Source organism: Phyllostomus hastatus, unplaced genomic scaffold (genome assembly GCF_019186645.2).
Source record: "Phyllostomus hastatus isolate PE091 unplaced genomic scaffold, TTU_PhHast_1.1 phas_scaffold_78, whole genome shotgun sequence".
Classification (NCBI taxonomy): Eukaryota; Metazoa; Chordata; class Mammalia; order Chiroptera; family Phyllostomidae; genus Phyllostomus; species Phyllostomus hastatus.
The window spans coordinates 49,223,244-49,244,304 of NW_025334041.1; the positions used below are offsets into that span (position 1 = coordinate 49,223,244).

Sequence of the window (21,061 nt, forward strand, 5' to 3'; positions counted from 1 at the left end):
TGTTGCTATTGGTAAGGTACAAAACAGCCTTTTCCAGTCTGCATTGTACTTGGTGGTCTAATTAACAATCAGAGGCTCTCTGGCCTCTGAGATTGTTCCCATTCAGAGCTCACTCCGAGAGAAGGCATGCTCTCAGTGTGGGGGCTGGGGCCCTAGGGTGCACACTGTGACACCAGTAGGTGCACTGTCATTTGGTAGAACATAAACCCACACAGAGAATTACTCTTGGGCTCAAACTTTTGGCAAGTGGTGGGATAATAAGGCAGTCGATTTAGTCAAAGGTATGTGATACGAGCCAGTTATTTATGAGTATAATGTTCTCATGGATTAGATCAGGGAGTCAGCAGATGGCCCACAGGCCAAATCTAGCTCTATGCCTGTTTGTATATTGGTAGTGGTGGCTTTACAGTGGCACGGTTGAGCAGCCAGGCAGGGGCCATATGGCCTGCGAAGCCTAAAATACTTGGTATGTGGCCCTTCATGGAAAAAGTTTTCAATCCTTGAACCAGATGATCTGTTTAAGTGTTAGATCACATTTCAATGGAGCTAAAACAGTAGTTAAAAGTAATCATCGGTCTATTTAAGTCCCAGGTATAATCAAATTTTTAATATTAATACTGTTTTTTTAAAATTGCACAACCCTGAGATTAGAACATTTTTATAAAGATGTAAGTTAACACCATTAGCTCACATACTGTCTCAATTCCCACCTAATACCTAATTTTTAACTGGTTGATTTGCTTCCAAACACTGAAAATGTTAATCCTTGATCAGATTTGTTCATTATTTTCATGTAACTGTGGGGAATGTACTTGCCCGGGGCCTGTCCAGCTCCTCACTCCCCCTGCAGGGCTCCTCCACCCCCACTGTTTGCTTTCACAGTCTCAGCCCCTTTATTTCCAGCCCTGACCTCCCTCCTGATGGCTGCTTTCAACCTGCATTCTGGGTATTTTTACCTGCTTTCTTCCAGATCCTTCAAACTTACCTGCCAGAAACCTAGGGCAGTGGAAACCCAGAAAACAAAGGTATAGCACCAAGAGTGAACCCTAATGTAAGCGATGGGCTTTGGGCAATAGTGATGTGTCAGTGTCGGTTCACAATTATAAGCAGACCACTCTGGTGGAGGATGCTGATAATGGGGGAGGCTATGCATGGGGGCAGGAGGGATGGATGGGAAACCTCTTCCTTCTCAGATTTGCTGTGAACCTAAATTTGCTCTAAAAAAATGAAGTCTATCAAAAAAGAAAGGGAAAGAAACCTAGGAGGAGGAAAACCACCCCTAGGGCAGAGTTCTGCCCACCTTTCCCTATTGCCACAAAAGGCACCATCATCCCTCAAAAGCTCCCCTTCGATGCTACACTTGGTTATCAAGTCTTATTTTGTCTCGTGTATTGCCACATCCAGTCCCTTCTCTCTCCTTTGCTTCAGTTTGTATCCTGCCGTTGTGTGTGCCTAACTGCTGCTGTAGCATTATAGATGGTCATCCCAGTACCAGCTCAGCCCACAGTCCATCGCTGGCCACGTCCTGTTCCCTTGAGGATGGTGTAAGCTCACTGCCCCCAGTCCTGTCCCAACTCTGTGTATGCTACTGCTGGGTTCTAGACAGTGCTGTGCCCTAAAAGGCCCCTCACCTAACCAGTTTCCATTGCCTGTGTCACCAACACACATGCAGAGCAGCTTCACCCTGTTTGTGACTCCAGGTCCCATCCCAATGCCCACCCAGGGGGAGATCAGCGGTGTGGGCGCATAAAGATGCCTGTCTGTGCCACAGAAGGGCCCGCTCTGAATACCTCAGTATTAGGACTCCTCTTAGGCCTTTCTCATCTTCCTCATCCTCGAAATGCCCTCCCTTTCTTGCTTTCTTCCTTGTAGAGCTATTTATCTAGGACCCAGCTCAAATGCCCTCTTTTCAAGACAGTCTTTCCTAACTCCAGGCAGCACAAAAGAATTGATGCCACATTGTTGATGCACCTTCTGCATCAACAGCCCTGGCTTAGTGGGATTCCAGCGCTTGGGGATCCCTGAAGGCTGGCTCCATTCTCTGTTCAGGGCCTGCTCACATGACTCAGAGGACTGGCCACCTTTATTTAAGCAGCCTAGCTGGTATTCCAGGCTCTGCTCCACCACCTACTGCACGATCTGGGCTACATTTGAGCCAATTTGCTTTGAGCAGGGGGTTTACACTCCTACCACATTAGAATCACCTGTTTGTTGGTCAGTATCCCTTTTAAGCTGTAACTTAAAGGGTTACAGCTGTTTTGCTTATTTATGAAACTCTAGGACCTAGTGCTTGACAAGTGCATGATAAGTGACTAAAAAATGAATGGAAATACAGGATTATAATGAAAAGTAAAGCAAAACTGCAGAAGAAACTAAAGGAGAAATATGATTGTTGGGTCCTCAAAAGAAGCAAAGTCCTGCCAAGTGGAATTCAGTGCTGTCAGAGAACAAAGTCTTGTGAGAGGCCTCGGTTCACGTCACAGCTGAGCTTTAGTGAGGTTCTTTCTTCATGAAAAAAGAAACTTGCCTCTTTTAAGTAACTTTACAAGTTGCTATGATATCCTGGGCAATCACCCCACTCCCCAAAGTGGCCCCTAGAGATTTACACACAGTAGAAAAATCCCCAAGAGCCCCAACTGTCTTTGAGAAGGTATGTGTAGGAATCAGTCTCAGAACTGAGCACACTGAAATTCTCAGAAACTAATCACTCTGCAGTGAATGGATTAGACCCCTTTTATTTAATACAATACAAAAATCAACTCTGCAGTTTCATTTGCATTCAAAAGGATAAGGCATATGAACTACACAATATGTGGGAGAAAGTTTAGAAATGAGTTTGGTATTCATCAAAATCACCATCAGAACTATAAAAAGACAAACAGATTAAAGCTGCCCTCCTACATAAAATCAGAGCAAGGTTTTCTAGCAATTATTAAATTACTTTATTTGCTTGAGCAAAACATAAGCTTTCTTGGAAGTCAGGCTAAGTATTATGTAAGAATCAGTCCCAACTCTGGTTTGTAACCAAAAGGATTATTAGTTACCCTTATTAAAAAAAAAAGTACAGGAATTGTGCAAAGGATTAGTAAAGGAATAGCTTGTAACATGGCAACACTCCTCAATGTGATACAAACTAGCCAAGTGGAGGCTTTTCTGGAACACAGACTTGGTTTTGTCAGGCAGTAAATATCAGTGTGCTTAGTACTGAAATGCATCAACAACATCAAGGTCTACTACGTGCCTTCACAGGCAGGTACACCCTTGGCTTCCCTGGGCTCCATCCTCTCTTTCAGAATCATCTCTGGCACCAGGTTCCAGACTGGTAGGTATCTAGTGCCACAGGGACCCCAGGGGCAGAGACCAAATATCGCCCTCCATCCACAGGGGCCCAAAGCACAGGAGCTGGGGAGTGGTTCCTAGCTTGTGGGCCTTGGGCCAGGGCAGGAGGGCAAGGAGTCCAAGGATGCATCTGGCACCAAGAACTGTATGGTGACTGCACAGATGAAAATTACCAATAGGTAAATAAAGCCTGTAAACATTTTTGACATCATAAAGGTGTTCTACTTAGATGATGGAATAGCAAGGAGAAGAGTTGCTGCTCTATTACAAATGCCAAGAGTAAATGGGTTTGCGGCCAATCCCACCACTTCTGCAGAACTCGAGAAACCTTTTCATAAAAAATTCAGCCTTCCTCTTTACTGACAGCACATTCAACATTTACGGACCCACAGGTCTTCCCCCAGGGTGCAGCCTCCACACGTGGTGGGCACGCTTGTGGCTGGAGCTCCTGCCTGGCAGGCGCTGAGTAGGTACAGCTTTCCCCCCCTTACACCACTTGACTCCATGAGCCAGTGGTTACTCTAATTTTAAAATTAACTTGACAAGTATCCATGCAAGCTCCAGAGAAACATCTGTGTCCAAAGGAAATAGGACGGAAGGCAGAAGAGAGCTCATTATCTGCCATCTATTCACAGCAGCAGTTGCACTGCCCTCCATTCGCCCTCCTTCCTGGCAGCCCAGCACACTGCTGGGAGGGACAGATGAGTGCGCAACAAGGTTTGCCCCGATCGCTAAAACAGATTTACTGACATTTAAAGAGCAACACTCGCCCTGGGTTTATCTGCAGGGGAAAGAAATTCATCCAGCAGCACTTTAGCATGCAGGGAAAAGACAGTTGGCAGTAACAGATGAGAGAGGACACTGTCAGGATGAAGCCTTGCCCACAGCCGGGGCTGCAGTAGGAGCCGCTGTGGGACCCCCAGGGAGGGTTCCATTAGCTGCTCAGAGTGTGAAGATTCTGGTATCAGACATGGGGGGTACGGAAAGACCTTATTTAAAAAGCATGACATTATTTCTTAGCATGATTTTCAGTTGCTAATTATAGGCTTAGCAACGGCACTGCTGATGAAATCACCCAGGAGACATTTTTGAAGAGCGGCAAAAGACGGATCCGTGACTGTCCATAGCAGGACAGCTGCTGCGGACGGACTCATTCCAATTTGTTAAGAAGACAAAAAGGAACCCTGTTTGGCTGACTGAATTCCAAATACTCTTCTATCACCCCCAAGTGTGTTGCAGCTGAGCGAGTCTTTGGGACTCAGAACAAAAATGCCACAAAGACACTGAGAATCCCCGAGTTAGCCCAGGCCCACAGTCTTTTCTGAGGGTGGTTTGGACTGGTCTCATGAATTGCTGGGAGGTTCACCTGATGTCCTTTCCCATTTGGGTCTGATGCTCATAGCTGAGAAGAGGAACACACATGCAAAGATGAAGAGCAGGGGCCAAGCAAATTTACTTTTCATTCGCAGAGGAGCACGGAGGGTGAGGGGCTCAGGCAGACTCTGCACCAAGCTTGAGAGCTCCGTGCCTCTCCCTGAAGCTGGGCCGGAGCTCCTCAGGGACCGCACAGAGCACCTCTCCTCCATGGGGTCCTTCACCTAACACCAAGCCAACGGGTCTCCGCCTTGGCTGCTTGGTGGAACTGCCTGGACAGCTATGACAGCCTGAGGCCAGGTCCTAGCTCCCGAGATTCTCAGGTAGTCAAGAGTGTGGCCTGAACACCGGGACTTTTCAAAGCTCTGTAAATGACTCCTGTGTGCACACACCGTTGACACCACATCACCTCATTGGCCTTGGGGAACCCAACTCATCACCCGCACTTAGGCTCAACTAAGCCTTGTTCAGGGCTCTGATCCCCAGACCAACATCACGGGGATCCTCTGGGAGAGCTGCAAATGGTTTCAAGAGCTACCAGAGGCACAACTGACTGGATTTGGAGGATGAGGGTGACGAGGAGCTGAATGATGACTTCAAGGTTTCTAGCTTGCTGGGTAAGTGATGGTGACACCTTATCCAAGACATGGAGTCTACAAGAATGAGCAGATTTGAGAGGAAAGATGATTTTTGACATTTGGGGGTTGAGGTTTCTGTGGAGCTTTGCGAGGTGACATATGATAATGAGTCTACTGGTCTGAGGCTCTAGGCAATCAAGGTGGGTCCCAGACCTGGGAGCCCTTGGGGTAGAAGCAGTCACTCTGGTCATGGGTCTGGATGAGCTCACTTGGGGACCAAAACACAGGAAGAACATGAAGGGAAATGAGCCAGGAACAAACCTCGGGAAACTGGCATTTAAGGAGTGAACAGAAGACAGGAAAAAAATGGCCAGAAAGGTTAGAACAGAAAGAGATGACTAGGGTATCCTGGAAGCTCCAAGAAGGCTGGACTGTGTCTCTGTTGGCATTGTGTCCCCAGGGCCTCGAGCACAGGGATCATCAGTAGGGAGCTGCTGCGGGACACATGGTATCTAAATCACTGCTGGCTTTGTCCTTGTTTTCTACTAATAACTGCATCAAACTTTTGAGTATTTTTCGAAGTTTACTCACATCTGTACTCCACCAATTCAATAACTGCAACATGAAAATAAAGCAGAAAATGTGAAGCTAAGACAAGGAGTCTTTTCATAGCTGAAGTTGGTTTTCAAAAGCAGAAACGCATATTCTTAGGGCTGCATCAAGCATGGGCCAGCACAAAAGGGACGCGAAGACTTGGAAGTGAAGGAAGCAGGAAGCAACCACTGTTGTGCCCAACGGTTCTCTCACGGGCTCCTTTACGTGTGTGCCCCTGCAGTGAGGTGCCTGCAGCGCGGAAGCGCCGTCACATGTACATGCCCACCTGGGCACTGTTCCTTCCCCTGCATCTCCCACTCTCCCCAGGCTTCTAAAACAGACAGGTGCCCCTGGAACACATGGCTTTACCTGATGAGGAGGAGCCTGTCCTTTTCAGATGGATGGTCATCTAGCCACTGGGAGAAGCGTGCATGGGACCATTCTGCCCTCTGAAGGGTTGAAACACAGAGAAGGGCGCACACATTCTTCAGTGAATGGCAGCAAGTGCTGGTTCAAAAAGTGCTCTTAAGGATTCCCAAGGTGAAATTACCTCCAACAACTGCCAGAAGGAAGGTGGCATGGCTGTTGGGGCACCTTCCTAACCCCCAAGGAGACTTGTGGATTTGCCAAGAGAAGGTGGGTCAGCAAAGGAGATGGGGCCTCTATCAAAGCTTTATGAACATAAACTACTGCATTTTGGGGGCCATAAGACACAGCTAGGTTTTAGAGGAAAATAGAAAAAAAATTTTGAAGCAAAAAATGTGGCAAAATATTTAATATCATAAATAATATTTCACCAATGTAAATGTGAACAGAACTCAACAGCAACATTAACAACCATTATTCCTCCCAAACTGGGGGGGGAAAGGAGGGGAGCGTCTTATAGTCTGAAATTGAGTTACTTGTGTCATTATTATTTAAAGGGCTTATTCTGAATTCATTAGGTAATTCTTATACTGCAGGGCAGTGGGAATCTTCATTCCTTAATGATTCTGCTGAGACAGAGGCCCATGACTAAAGGGGACAAAAGGAAGGCCAGGAATGCATTCTGTGAATGGGGCTCGGGGTTTGCAGACGGAAGAGGGAAGACTCATAATGGGTCGTGGCCTCACATTATTACCTGGAAGGGGGATTTCAGCTCAGCAGGCGCTCTTGTGAACAAAAACTGAATAATGATGCTGAATGGAATAAGGTCCCCCAGGGCAGGACTGCTGGCCACGTGTTCGCTCGTCTGGAAGAGGAGTGGTCTGAAAGAGGGAGAAGCAGGGTTACTTCATGCTGGTCAATACTGAAAGAGGTGATTTGGTAGAAAAATCAAAATAGCATATTAGTAGAATAGACTAGCATAGGAGTATAACAGCATAACAGAAGAATAAATAATAGCATTCTTCCTAAACTGGCCAATTCTTAACCATTTCTTAACTCCACACTCAGCCTGGACGCCCACATACATCCACATACTCTGCCAGGCTGACCCGCCATCAGCTCTTTCCTTGTCCCCCAGCTCACTGGCCTATGGGTCCCACTTTGCTGTCAGCAAAGTCTCCTCCTAGAGCCCATCTAACTAACAGGCTAAACTCAAACCACACAGTAAAGCCTTTGAGCAGTTATGATTAACAACTTCTTATCTTCATCAAAACTTTCAGCTTTCACTTTAAATAAAATCCTCTTTTGGGCCATAATCTAAGGTGGGTAAATTCAAACATTTTCTTTTTTTTTTTTAATATTTTATTTATTTATTTTTAGAGAGGGAAGTGAGGGAGATAGAGAGAGAGAGAGAGAAACATCAATGTGCGGTTGCTGGGGGTTATGGCCTGCAACCCAGGAATGTACCCTGGCTGGGAATCGAACCTGGGACACTTTGGTTCCCAGCCCGCGCTCAATCCACTGAGCTACGCCAGCCAGGGCTCAAACATTTTCTATACAACTTTTCAGAGGGCAATTATGTCTTTGTATGCACAAAATTATTTCTTTGCTGAACATTGCATCAAATATTTATGCCAGCTCCCTTCTAATGAGGTACATGTCAGGGGTCACCATCCACCACACAGAGGCAGGCAGGCAGGCAAACCTACCCCACTACCAGTCACCTGCCACCTTGTCAGAAGGCTGGCAGGAATAATTAGAAACTCTTACTGGCCTCTCTTAGCTTTGGGCTCTGAGGAACTCAGAGGGGGTTAGAGGCCTGGCTGGCGGTGAGAGGTAAGATGGTAGCCACATCTAACAGAGAGCAACGATGCTCACCCATGAGAACAGCTCTGAGTTCTGGGCTCCTTCCTCACCCCATCGTGACCACTCCCATCCATGGCTGAAGGCCTGCACAGACCACAGACCAGCCTCTCCCAACCGATGCTCAGCTGGGGTGGCAAGTCAGGGGTGCTCTCAACAGACAGGTGATTGTTGCTGCATCCAGAATGTTATTGGAAAGAATGTCTTTATATTAATTATTCTATAGGTAAAATCTATCTCTGGGCAGATTTTTCTAATTTCAACTGTTTTATCAAATAATATATATCAGTAATGTATTTTATGTACTGATTGTAGAAACATTTTGGTTCATTTGTGTTCCTATCACCAGAAACCATGACTGCTCCAAACTGGATGCTGCCTGGGGCCACAGCTAAGGTCCCCCACGGCCACACCGAATCACCTCTGTGTTTTATGCTGTAGAACTTCAGGCAAGGAGTCTAGCACCTCATCAGGGAAGAAGACGAGCTACAGGAGCTCTGGTCTTTCTGCGGGCGTCCCGGTAAGTCCTGCACTGGTGTGGAAGATGCTGTCTCCATTTGGGTGAAAGTGCCTAGCTTCAGCAATGGCAGCGGCAACCAGAGCGATAGCCACCACATAGAGCAGTGGTCCCCTACCTTTTTGGCAGCAGGGACTGGTTCGTGGAAGACGATTTTTCACGGACTGGGGGTGGGGGATGGTTTCGGGATGGTTCAAGCACATTACAGTCAAGCTCACCTCCTGCTGTGTGGCCCAGACTGGTACCAGTCCGTGACCCAGAGGTTGGGGATCCCTGATATATAGGACTTACAGGGTGTCAGGCACTATTTTAAAAGCTTTATATGTATATATGTGAACTCATTTATTCCTCTAAAAACCCAGTGGGGGGTAAAGAATCAAGTACAAGCTAGAAAAGGGCAGGGCAAGGATTCAACAGCCCCATGCTCTTAGTTTTGCTCTTCAGCCCTTTTGAGGATCTCAATGGTATCTCAAAACTGCTTGCCCTATTTTCAAACCAGATAGACTCTCAGTGAGAGAGAAGAATCCTGGAGAGAGTATGATTTAGAACTGTCAACAGTCCTGTAGAGGAACCAACCTGAGCTTCCAGCAAGATGGCAGCATAGGTAAACATGGTACTCGCCTACCCCCACAAGCACATCAGAATTACAACTGACCTACAGAACCACCACCATTCAGAACCGCCTGATATTTGGCTGAACAGAAGTCCTATAAGTAGGGTTATATAGAACAACACATCAAGACTGGTAGGAAGGGTGGAGAAGCAGAATGTGCTGCTACCATACAATGTGTGGTAGTTAAAAATCAAGAGGGAAGCCCTGGCTTGTGTGGCTCAGTGGATGGAGCACTAGCCTGTGAAGCAAGGGATTGCTGGTTTGATTCCCAGTCAGGGCACACGCCTGGGTTACAGGCCAAGTCCCCAGTACGGGGCATGTAAGAGGCAACCACACATTGATGTTTCTTTCCCTCTCTTTCACCCTCCCTTCCCCTCTAAAAATAAATAAAATATTTTAAGAAATCAAGAGGGATACCTTGGCTGCCAAGGCACCCTCCCCTGAGGAGTAAGAGGTCCCAGCCCTACCCAAGGCACCCCAGCCCAGGGTTCCCAAGAAGAAAAGTCCCTATAACTTCTGGCTGTGAAAACCAGCAGGGATTGTGGCTGAGATGAAAGGCTGCTGGAATCCCAAGTATTCCTCTTAAAGGGCCCACAAGGGACTTAAACTGACTCGTTCTGAGCTCTAGTTCGAAAGGCTCCAGGGACTTGCATGAAGGATCTCAATTGTCTAGCTTCAAGGTGAGAGCTGGAGGGGCAGCGTGCTCCCAGAGAGAAGTGCTGGCAGAGGCCACTGTTCCTTTGATGAGCCCTCCCCCCACAAAGCCAGCAGGTAGGCACCATATCTGAGTCTCCATCAACCTCCTTAACACTGTTTACCCCACCCTGGTGATTCTAAGACCCCACCCAACCTGACATGCAGGCCCACCCAAGCCATTTCCGACTACTTTTCCATACAAATGGTCTGCACTGGCTCAAGCTGTAGACTTTCCTAAATCTCTCAATGGGTCACAAATCCCAGACAAGCAGCATCTGGCCTCAGCATGCCCCATATCTCCTGCTAAGCAGCCCCAGGCCTGGCACTAGTGACAGCCAGCCTCTGTATGCAGCTTGGCATCTCCCAGGCACCTCCAAGCTCAGGACAAGTAGCAGCCATCTGTAGATCACTTCATAGCTCATGCTAGGTGCCTCTGGCCTGCGATTCCTGGGAAGCCTCAGAGCCAACACACCCTGTCTTTAGCTTCAGACCACACCAAAGCACCACATAACCACCTCCATGAGTGACACCTTCAAGTGGTGTACTCCTTAGGCACCAGAGCCCCACTGAAATGAGTTTTGCTTTGTGGGGTCAGCTCCGGAACAGTAGATCCTCCACTGTAGTTGTGGTCAGTCCTCCCAGCACACTGGCCTGGGAGTAAATAACTCCCATTGACCTGCAAACAGCAATGAAAGACCAAAACCAGTGTACACATCCCACATTGTGGGGGGGGGGGTGCACCTGAAACGCCCAGGTTGGTTGACGGGGGAGGCTGCATTACTGAGCCCTACATGACACCTACTACATAAGGATACTCTACAAGACTGGGAGACAGTAGCTCTGCCTAATACATAGAAACAAACACAGAGAGGCTGCCAAAATGAGGGCATAAAGAAACATGTCCCAAATGAAAGAACAGAACAAAACTTGAGAAAAACAACTAAATAAAAAGAAGACAAGCAATCAACCAGATGCAGAGTTCAAAACACTGGTTATAAGGATGATCAATGAACTTAGGGGAAAAATAGATGAACTTAGTAAGAACTTCCACAAAGAAATAGGAAACATAGGAGTGAAACTAGGAAATATAAAAAGGAACTAGTCAGAAATGAAGAATATATAACTGAAATTAAGAATACATTACATGGAATCAACAGTGGAGAAGATGAAGCAAAGTATTAAAAAAGTGATTTGGAGGATAAAGAAGCATTAAATGTTGGGGACTAGACTGTGTGGTTTTGGAGACTGTAGCCCCACAAGAGCAGGCTCTGAAAGGGGCTAGTAAGTATCCCAGGAAAACCAGGTAATGCAGGGGCAGGCATGACCCGACTCTAACACTAAGGGTTCCTGTGGAAAATCAGGCCTGATAAGTACATTATATCCTTGAAGCTTGCTTTGCTTTGTATAGCCCTATTGATATAAACCAGATGTTTAAGTTCAAGGCATAAGGATAAACTCCTTATCTCATGAAATACGTCTTAAAGACCATCTGGTGTCAGCATGTCTCACAGACCCTCACCTATGACAAATCTCTGTGTTCCTTCAATTGTTGTCTATAATAATACCTGTTTTTGTATGACTACAGCCTTTTGACATTGATTGATGAGCTATGCATGTATGCTGTACACCCCTGCGAATACCGATCCCAATAAAAGCGGTTTGGGAGAAGGGCTTGGGGTATTCCCCACTAGAGGGAATTGCCACACCTTTTCCTGCTGGATAAAGACTGTGTCCAGGACAATTTATTTCTCATCCATGGCAGCCAGGAGAGCTCTGTGGGGTGGAGTTCTCCCTCAATTAAACACCCAATCAGAACAGCAAAAAGAAAAAGGAATCCAAAGAAATGAGGATAGTATAAAGGGCCTCTGAGACAACTTAAAGTGAGCCAACATTCACGTCATGGGGGTGCCAGAAGGAGAAGAGAGAGCAAGAAATTGAACACTTGACTGAGAAACTAATGACAAAATTCCCTATCTGGTGAAGAAAAGAAACATACAAGCCCAGTAAGCTTACAGAGTCCCAAACAAGATGGACCCAAAGAGGCCCACACCAATACACATTATATTTAAAGTGCCAAAGTTTAAAGACAAAGAGAAAAACTTAAAAACAGCAAGAGAAAAGCCATTAACTACTTGCAAGGGATTTTTCAACACAAACATTTCAGGCCAGAAGAGATTTGTACAAAATAATCAAAGTGATGAAAAGCAAGAACCTACATACAACCAAGATTACTCTACCCCATAAAGCTATCATTTAGAATCAAAGGCCAAATAAAGAGCTTCCCAGCTTTAAAGAAAAAGCTAAAGGAGTTCATCTCCACTAGGCCACTATTACAAGAAATGTTAAAGGGACTTCTTTAAGAAGGAGAAAAAATTTAAAAAATATTAATAATAAAGTGACAGTAAATATAAATCTATCAACAATGACTTTAAATGCAAAGGGATTAAATGCTCTCTCAAAAGACATATGGTACCTGATTAGATAACAAAACAAGACCCTTACATACTGTATGCTGTCTACAAGAGACTCACTTCATATTAAAAGACATACACAGACAGAAAGTAAAGGGATGGATAAAGATATTGCATAAAAATGGAAATTTAAAAAAAAAACCAGCTGGGGTAGCCATACTTATTATACCAGACAAAATAGACTTTAAAACAAAGAGACAATGAAAGACCGATCAATTCCACTTCCAGGTATTTTTCAGAGGAAACTCAAACATTAAATCAAAAAGACTTATGCATCCATATATTCATAACAGCATTATTTACAATAGCCAAGATATGGAAGCAACAGATAAATTGCTAAGTGCCCATCAACAGATAAATGGATAAAGAAGTGACACACACCCATACACGAACAAAGGTATATGACTTAGCCATAAAAAAAAAGAATGAAAATTTGCCATCTGCAATAACATGGATAAACCTAGAGGGTATTGTGCTGAGTAAAATAAAGCAGACAAATACCATATGATTTCATGTATACGTGAAATCAAAATATAAAATAAATGAACAAGCAGACCAGAAACAGACTCATAGATACAGACAACATTTTGACAGTTGCCAGTGGGAGAGGGGTTAGGGGAATGGGTGAAAAAGGTGTAGGGATTAAGGAATAAAAACAATGAACAAGTCACAGACACAGATAACCGTATGGTAATTATCAGAAGCAAAGTGGGGGTGGGGAATAGAAGGGGGTAAAGGGGGAATAAATGGTGATGGAAGGATGGTGACTTTGGGTGGTGAGCACACAGTATAGAATTGTACCCCTGCAATATAATTTTATTAACCAATAAATTCGATAAAAATTAAGAAAAAAGAAATGATGTGTAATCTGCCATATCCCCTTGCTCTGCTGGGAAGACCTCCAAAGCACAGGTCATGAGAGAGCCTCCGTCAGTCTACATCCTGAGAGTCTCCATGAAGCACACACAGGCTGCCTGACAGCTCTCATGCACATGTGCAAGGAGCAAGGAAAGAAAAAACGAACTTTGTTATGGTAAGCCACCAAGACTCTGAGGTCATTTGATGTCATAGCATAACCTAGTCCATTATGCTTAATACATCTGGTATACAGTAACCTCTCAAATTATTACCAGCTATGACTATTATAATTCTTGTCCATCAGTGGCTTACAGCTCATATAGAGTACAAGCAAAACTTAAGAAAATGAAATACTAAATGATAAGCTTTCACTGTCTATGAGAAGTCCAAAATTTCCCATAAAGTATACATTTTAGAAGGCAGTAAAGAGAAAGAGATTGTGGCCTACAATAATTTGAAAAGGTCTGGTTTTATAAAACCCAAATTTACTGAGACTTTAATTTTGTTCTATCTTAAACAAAAAGAAATTTAATTGCTGGGGGAAAAAAAGAGAAAGAAACCGTGAATTTTCAGCTTCACCCTTCATCCTCCAGAGAGGGGAAAAGGGCTGGAAGTGGAGTTGATAGTTGATGGCACCTATGTGAGGAAGCCTCCATAAAATACCAGTGGGAGAGCTTCCAGGCTGGTGAGCACATCCCCACTGTTGACACACCCAACTCCATGGAGACAGACATCCTGCACTCAGGAACCCCCCCAGACCTCACCCTAGGTATCTCTTTATCTGATTGTTCATCTTTACCCTTTACCGTATCCCTTAATAAACTGGTTTGTAAACCTAATAAAAAAAAAGAAGTATAAATTGGTAGTTACAGAAGAGTCATAGGGATGTGAAGTACAGCATAGGAAATATAGTTAATAATAATGTAATAACTATGTATGGTGCCAGGTGGGCACTAGATTAATTGGTGTGATCACTTTGTAAGTTACCTATGAGGGGGCACCTCCAAAAATGGAATTTATTTATAAAAAATTGTGTATTTACTCTTACATGTTTAAACTTCAGTCGCCTTCAGAGTACTCTCTATTTGATGCAATACACCTATGGAGACTTTTTTCCACTGCTCAAAACAGTTTTTGAACTTGTCAATTTTGATGCCTTTTAGTGCTTCTGCCACTTTTTGTTTTACCTCTTCCACATCAGCAAAACATTTCCCTTTGAGGACCTATTTTATCCGGGGAAACAAAAAAATCTTTTGGGGAAAATTGGGTGAATAGGGAGGGTGGGGCATGAGGGTCATGCCATTTTTGGTCAAAACTGCTGAATCCTTAGCACGGTGTGGGCAGGTGCACTCATAAATCACCCATCTTGAAATGGGCAAACAAGTTAAAAGCAGCTTTAAAAAAATTCACTGAAGCTGAATGCAGCCTCTCACAACAACGCCAGCTGGTACAGTGATACAGATGGGTTCCTAGAACATTCACCTAGCAGGGGAAGCCTTTACTACAAGGGGCCTGCCCTCCAGAAGATAATTCTGTTTTTTTGGGCCCCCCCCCGATAAATGTCTAATCACCAGGTTGTACACCTAAACTAATATAATGTTGTAGGTCAACTGTAATCAAAAAGTAAGAATTATTTAAGAAAAAAGAAAACCAACCTGAAAATAATATTTACAGGATACCATTTGAAGCCCATGCTATTTTTATCTCTCTAGGTACCCCAAATTCTCCCTTCGGGACAAAGCGGACTCCAGTTCCCCACATACTTGAGCCATGTATCACAGCCTCTCTTGGCATTATTTTCATCTGGCATGACTATAAATTCCTGTGGAGCACCCGGTGGTGCTGTCTTACAGGCCTCTGGAGGCAGACTCTGGGTTGGAATGGGGATGAGGCAGCACCACAGCTCCACTTCCCCCAGACTGGAGACCTCTTTTTCCAGTAGGGGAAGTTACAACTCCACAAAGCCCAATCAGTGTCCCTGTGAGCTTAGCAGTTAGCATTCCCAGGCGGCTTCCCGGAACTCCAAATCAAGTGAGTGGCCCAGTGGTCTGCTTATGGCACCATTGACAAGATACTCCCACATCTGAGCTGTAAGAGAAGAAAGAGGCCGTAGGGATGGGGTCCCTCCACTGGGCTCATACTGCAGGTACCGCAGGCCTGAAAGGCCTCTCTGAGGGATGTAGGGAGACAGGGGCACTCATGCCTTCACTTTTCCCCCTGCTATCCCAGGTCCTGTGAGATCTTCTCCTTTCCCCAGAAGAGCCCAGCGTTTGCCTATGCCATGTGACATGGCAGGGATCATCTCAAGTCCTAGTTCAAGACACAGGAGACCCAGGAGGTCAGTCCTGTATAACAGTTTTTGACTCACTGAAGAAGAGCCCAGTGGAATTCTTTCTGCCTCCACAATAGGAAGATAACCAAGAACTTTGGTCCCCATCTCTCCTGAAGCCCCATGTAAAAGGACTTCAAAATTAAATACTAAGAAACACTGAACTTCCTCGTAGGAAAAGATATATTTTCTTTCTTCTGAAAATGAGAGTTACATAGCTGATTCTGTTTCTTTTCTGTTTTCAGAATTCAGGAACTGCTGGAAAAAGCCTAAGTGCCCATCAGTAAATGAATGGATCAAAAAACTATGGTACATTTACACAATGGAATTCTACACAGCAGAGAGAAAGAAGGAGCTCCTACCCTTTGTGACAGCATGGATGGAACTGGAGAGCATTATGCTAAGTGAAATAAGCCGGTTGGTGGAAGACAAATACCATATGATCTCACCTATAAATGTACCCTAATCCACAAAACAAACAAGTGAGCAAAATAGAACCAGAGACATGGAAATAAAGAACAAACTGACAGTGACCAGAGGGGAGGGGAGAGAGGGATAAAGGGGAAGAGTCATCAAGGAACATATATAAAGGACCCATGGACAAAGACAATGGGTGGAGGGGAGGTCTGAATGTAGGAGGTGGGAATGTGTAGGGTTGGGGAGAGTAATGGGGGAAAAATGGGGACAACTGTAGTTGCATAACAATAAAAAAAGGAAAAAAGAAACTTAACTACCTATAGCAATTAGTTTTATGCTTTGAATATTTGTGTTTTCCTTTAATTTCCATATATAGAGTGTATATATTTTATCCTCACCCGAGGACATGCTTATAGAGAGTAATGGGGGGGAGAGAGAGAGAGAGAGAGAAACATTGATGTGAGAGAGAAGCAACGACTGGTTGCCTCTCATATGTGTCCCAACTGGGGACCTCTTGTACACACTTAAACGAGGACCAAACCTGCAACCTAGGCACATGCCGAGTGGAAATCAAACCTGCAACCTTTCTTTCGGTTGTGGGACAACACTCCAACCATGTGAGCTACATCGGCCAGGGCAGATTTCCTTCAATATATTCTTGATGCAAACTGCAAATGATACAATGACAGAAAGGGAAGAAGGAAGGGAAGGAGGGAGGGAGACATGGGGAGAGGAACAATTTGTAATGTGCCATATCTAACAGGCCAACGAACACTGAGGTTGCTGGCTGAGATGCCTGCACAGGTCCAGCCTGGTAAAACCCAGCTTATTTTAAAATAGGATCTTTCAGCCAATCACCTGTCCCTTTGGAGCTCTGAGTCACAGCAGCCATCTTTCTGCCAAGACCAAGTCTTTCACTCTAGCTATTAACAGGACTGGCCAAACAGCCACAGAAAGCAGAACTAAACTTGATTCCATATTATGCTCCACTGACACAATTAACTGTAAACATCAAATGCAGACATTTTATTTCTGGTGCTTTTAAAAGAATCTGACAGAACACAGCATGGAACTTCCCTTCTCCCTGAATCCCAGTGGAATCTGAAATATCAGCAATTTAAAAAATAAATCACCATTTGAGATGATATAAGGAACAAAAGGAAATTAAGTAATGTGTTATAAAATGCAGGTACCCCAAATGCTACAGTATCATTCTTAGAGAAAAATACATACAGCAGCACTTTCAAAGTTAAGCTTTACAACCAGCAGGTAGTCTTAAATCATGTATTAGGCCCTATTAGAAAAAAATGGAACGTCACACTTAATTTGTTTTGGAAGACTGTTCAAGGAGCAATTTGTTCAATCATTTTTTCCCTGTTAGGAATAATGTAAATTGAATTAATTCATTGTGGACTCCCAAATGATTCCTTAATTTAACCTTTCTTCCTTTTTCTAGTAAAGGATCTCCACAGTTAAGTGGCCCATAGCTATGGAGCTGTAAGTCTTCTGTCAAGGACAATTACAAAGTGAAGAAAGACAAAAGTCCTGCTGTTTGTGCACACTCAACATTAATGGTGGCCCATGCCACCTGCCACCACTCCCATTCCAACCTCCTTTTGGTGAGGGGCCTGGGAAGGTGGCAGGACCATTGAGACTGGGCACTGAGATCTGGAACCAGCACAGAAATGAGAGGTGGTGGGAGGAAGCACAGTTCCTCCCTGCCTAGGACACACGGAGGGCCCTCTGGGAGAAGCAAGGGGAGAGACGAGTGTTGAAGGCCCACAGGAAGTGAAGGCTTCCATGGAGTGTCTTTAGGAAGACCCAGGCCCTGGCTGCTGTGGCTCAGTGGATTAAGCACTGGTCTGCGAACCAAAGGGTCACCAGTTTGATTGGCAGTCAGGGCACATGCCTGGGTTGTGGACCAGGTCAGGTCCTCAGTAGGGGGTGTGTAAGAGGCAACCACACATTGATGTTTCTTTCCCTCTCTTTCTCCCTCCCTTCCCCTCTGTCTAAAATAAATAAATAAATAAAATCTTTAAAAAAAGAGAGAAGGCCCTGATACTGTGGCAAGGGGGGGCATGGAAACACCAGAAGAGAGTGAAGCAGGACTTCCAGGCTCCTCTCTTAGATCTAGACTGTAAATCCCAGAGGAGCAGTGTGAAGGGAGGCCAGGGTTTCAGACAGATATTCCATAGAAGAAAAGGATGCACTGGGCTCCAGGTTCCTGATGCACCTCCTGGAAGCCCGTACTTGGCAGAAGATAATGAGATGGGGCATTTCACTGCAGAAGGTGCCCACCAAAGGAGAGGAGTTAAGATTCTCTTAAATTTTCTGACATTTTCCTAGATAATTCATAGAAGCACTCAAATGTAATTTTAAGGCCAGAGTACAAGCACATGGGAAATGCAGGAATAAGAAGTGGGTGCGGTGGTCACACACACAGGCTTTGGGACCAGGCAGCCCTGCATCTGAAATGCAGCTCTGCAATCCTCACAACATTTCCAGACGGGCTGCCCTGGCAACTTCCCTTCTCTCTTGGCATCAACTGCCTCAGGAGATCATACCTAACTTGCAAGTGTGATGGTGAAGTGAGAAAACAGCAGTAAAACATGTAGCATAGGCTTAGCACAAAGTAAATGATAAATAATGATTGCTAGAATTAAAATGATAATAAATCCATCCCCGGGTACTGTGGCAAACAGCAAGACTTACCAGGCCCAAGATGCAGCTGCCTTCTGACTACAGTGCTGAAATCTCTAACTTGGAATTAAGAATCTAGAAACCTGGGGAAACAGTTATTTCAGGGGATGGGTTGATGAGCTCCAAATTCACAAGTGGAAAAAAAGGACAGAACACATTTGGGGGTCCTAGTTCTTCAAGTGCTAAAAATGGCAGCTGCCAAGATGACTGCCTTCAGTTCTAGTAACGCACAGGCACGGAGGGTAGGGATTTCAAGCAGCAGATGGTCACCAGTACAAACTGTAGACACGAAAAACACTCACTACTAAAAACAGCTGACACGAACAGCTGACAGCTCACACTGCACTCTAGAATTACAGACGGTTTTTTCCTTCCAGGCCCCTCACGCTAACAGACCCACGGGAACAGCCCGTGTTTCCCGACAGCTCTCACTGCTCTTTCATGAACCCCAACAAAGCTTCGGCACAGCAGGCTGTGCACACTACTCAGGGACAAAGCTGCTCCCTCCAGAGCAAAGGTGGAGGTGCCTGCCTGAAAGCAGGGTCTGTGTTCTCGAGCTGGTGAAAGGCCTGCAGTCCCTTTTCTGTCCTTTGCCTCACAAAGATTTACACTGAGAATGTCAAGGGTCAGAGCCTTCCAGGAAGGGGAACTCAGACTGTGTTGTGTGGAAACAGAAGTCATCCAGGAGCAAATCCCTAATGTTGGCAGCTTTGTGAGGCAGGGCCAGCGGTGTCTAACTTTTTGGTGTCTCTGGGTCACACTAGAAGAAGAGTCGTCTTGGACCACACATTAAATACAAACACTAATGGAAACTGATGAGCAAAAGAGAGGTTTTAAGTAAATTTACGATTTTGTGTTGGGCCGCATTCATAGCCATCCTGGGCCACGGCTGTGGGTTGGACACCCCTATGGGTAAGAAATGATTCTTTCTGCCTCAGACTCTCCAATGTAGACAGTAAAATGTAAATGTATGCAAGAAGCTTGCTGGCTTAATTGAACAGTCCACTAATATTACTGTCAAGCATAAAGTGCCTTGTGGCAGATGGCTGTGTGGTGGTGGTTGGGGGAGGGTCCCTGCTGAGGCCCGTGTGCTGTGTGTGTGAGGGGTTCTGCTCCTGGGCCCACACTGGAGGGCCTCTGGGTGGCACTGCCACAGTCCCTTCCACAGGGCCCACTGCCCTCTCCTGCAGCCACAGCCACTAATTCAGACCAAGGCCCACCTGCTAAGGGTGGATTGTATGGCTGCCCACTTTTCTTGCCCACCCCCCGCCACACTGCATAATGTTTTAGTATATTTTATATATATTTTTAGCTCCCTTGTTATTTTAAAATGAGAAAAACACTGCAAAGGGGATTTTAAAATGTTTATCGACTTTTCTGACTACAACTATTAAACAACCAAGGCAGAAAATCTGAAAAAATATAGAAAACCTCTATGTAGAAAAGGAAAAATCACTAGTGATGATTCTACTCTCTAACAGTAACATTTTGATGTTTATCATTCCTAGATTTTCCTTTCCATATGCACACATGCATTACTATTTAAAAAACAGTAGGGGTCATATCACATATGCTGTTTAGTAGCCTGTTTTTTTACTTCATGATATTTTAGGACATATTTTTCATATTATTAGTTATTAACTAACAAAACAAATTACATGTCGATGCATGTGTTTGATGCTATGGATATGGCATGTATTATTTGGCCAGTTTCCTGCTGACTGCCATTCAGCTGGTTCTGGTGTGATTCAGAACGTCCGGGGAGGAGACTGTGGGCAAGAGCCAAGTCAGCTCTATACACGGCCACTGGCTGATGCCTCTTCCTTGTCACAACCCACAGCACAGATGGGATGATTAACAAGAGTGGGCTCTTCCAATGCAACTGCTCAGAACTAATTTTGGATTAGAGATAAATCCCTAACAAGCTTTTGCAGATGGGCAAATAGAAGGCCTAGAATTGGGTTATTAGAATAAAGATCACTCTGCAGTGATTTGCTCCTTTCTGATAAGGGATTCTGTTGGGCCCTCCAACCAGAATCCCGTTCCTGAGTCAGCTCTCTCCAAGTGACCACGGGGAAGAAGCCTGCAGCACAGGCGAGGGTTTTTCCAGCATTTGCAGGCAGGGGCAGCAGGGTGTACTGACACCTCTCTTCTCAAAAGATGGGACCTAAAACATTCTTTTGACGACTAGGGCTAGATTTAACCTCAGAATACACTATGCTTTCATTTTATTTCCTGATCTGGTTAGTCCTAAAATCTTTATCCAACGGTTGTCCAAGTCCTATCAAACATACTGAGAAAATACTAGGAGCTATTCAATAGATTTTTGTTGATTCGATATGACTA

The 21,061-nt window shown here is 44.9% G+C and overlaps 1 protein-coding gene across 2 annotated transcripts in view; it reads right to left on the bottom strand.

Annotated features, from left to right (window-relative positions):
- Positions 1–21,061, bottom strand: part of COG5 (component of oligomeric golgi complex 5) — a 361,130-nt gene that overhangs the window by 951 nt on the left and 339,118 nt on the right. For both annotated transcript variants that reach the window (XM_045828077.1, XM_045828076.1), the window contains 2 exons: positions 7,006–7,132; positions 6,255–6,334 (listed from right to left, as the gene is read on the bottom strand). In XM_045828077.1, coding sequence (XP_045684033.1) covers positions 6,255–6,334; positions 7,006–7,132 — 207 coding nt within the window. The remainder of the gene's footprint in view (positions 1–6,254; positions 6,335–7,005; positions 7,133–21,061) is intronic.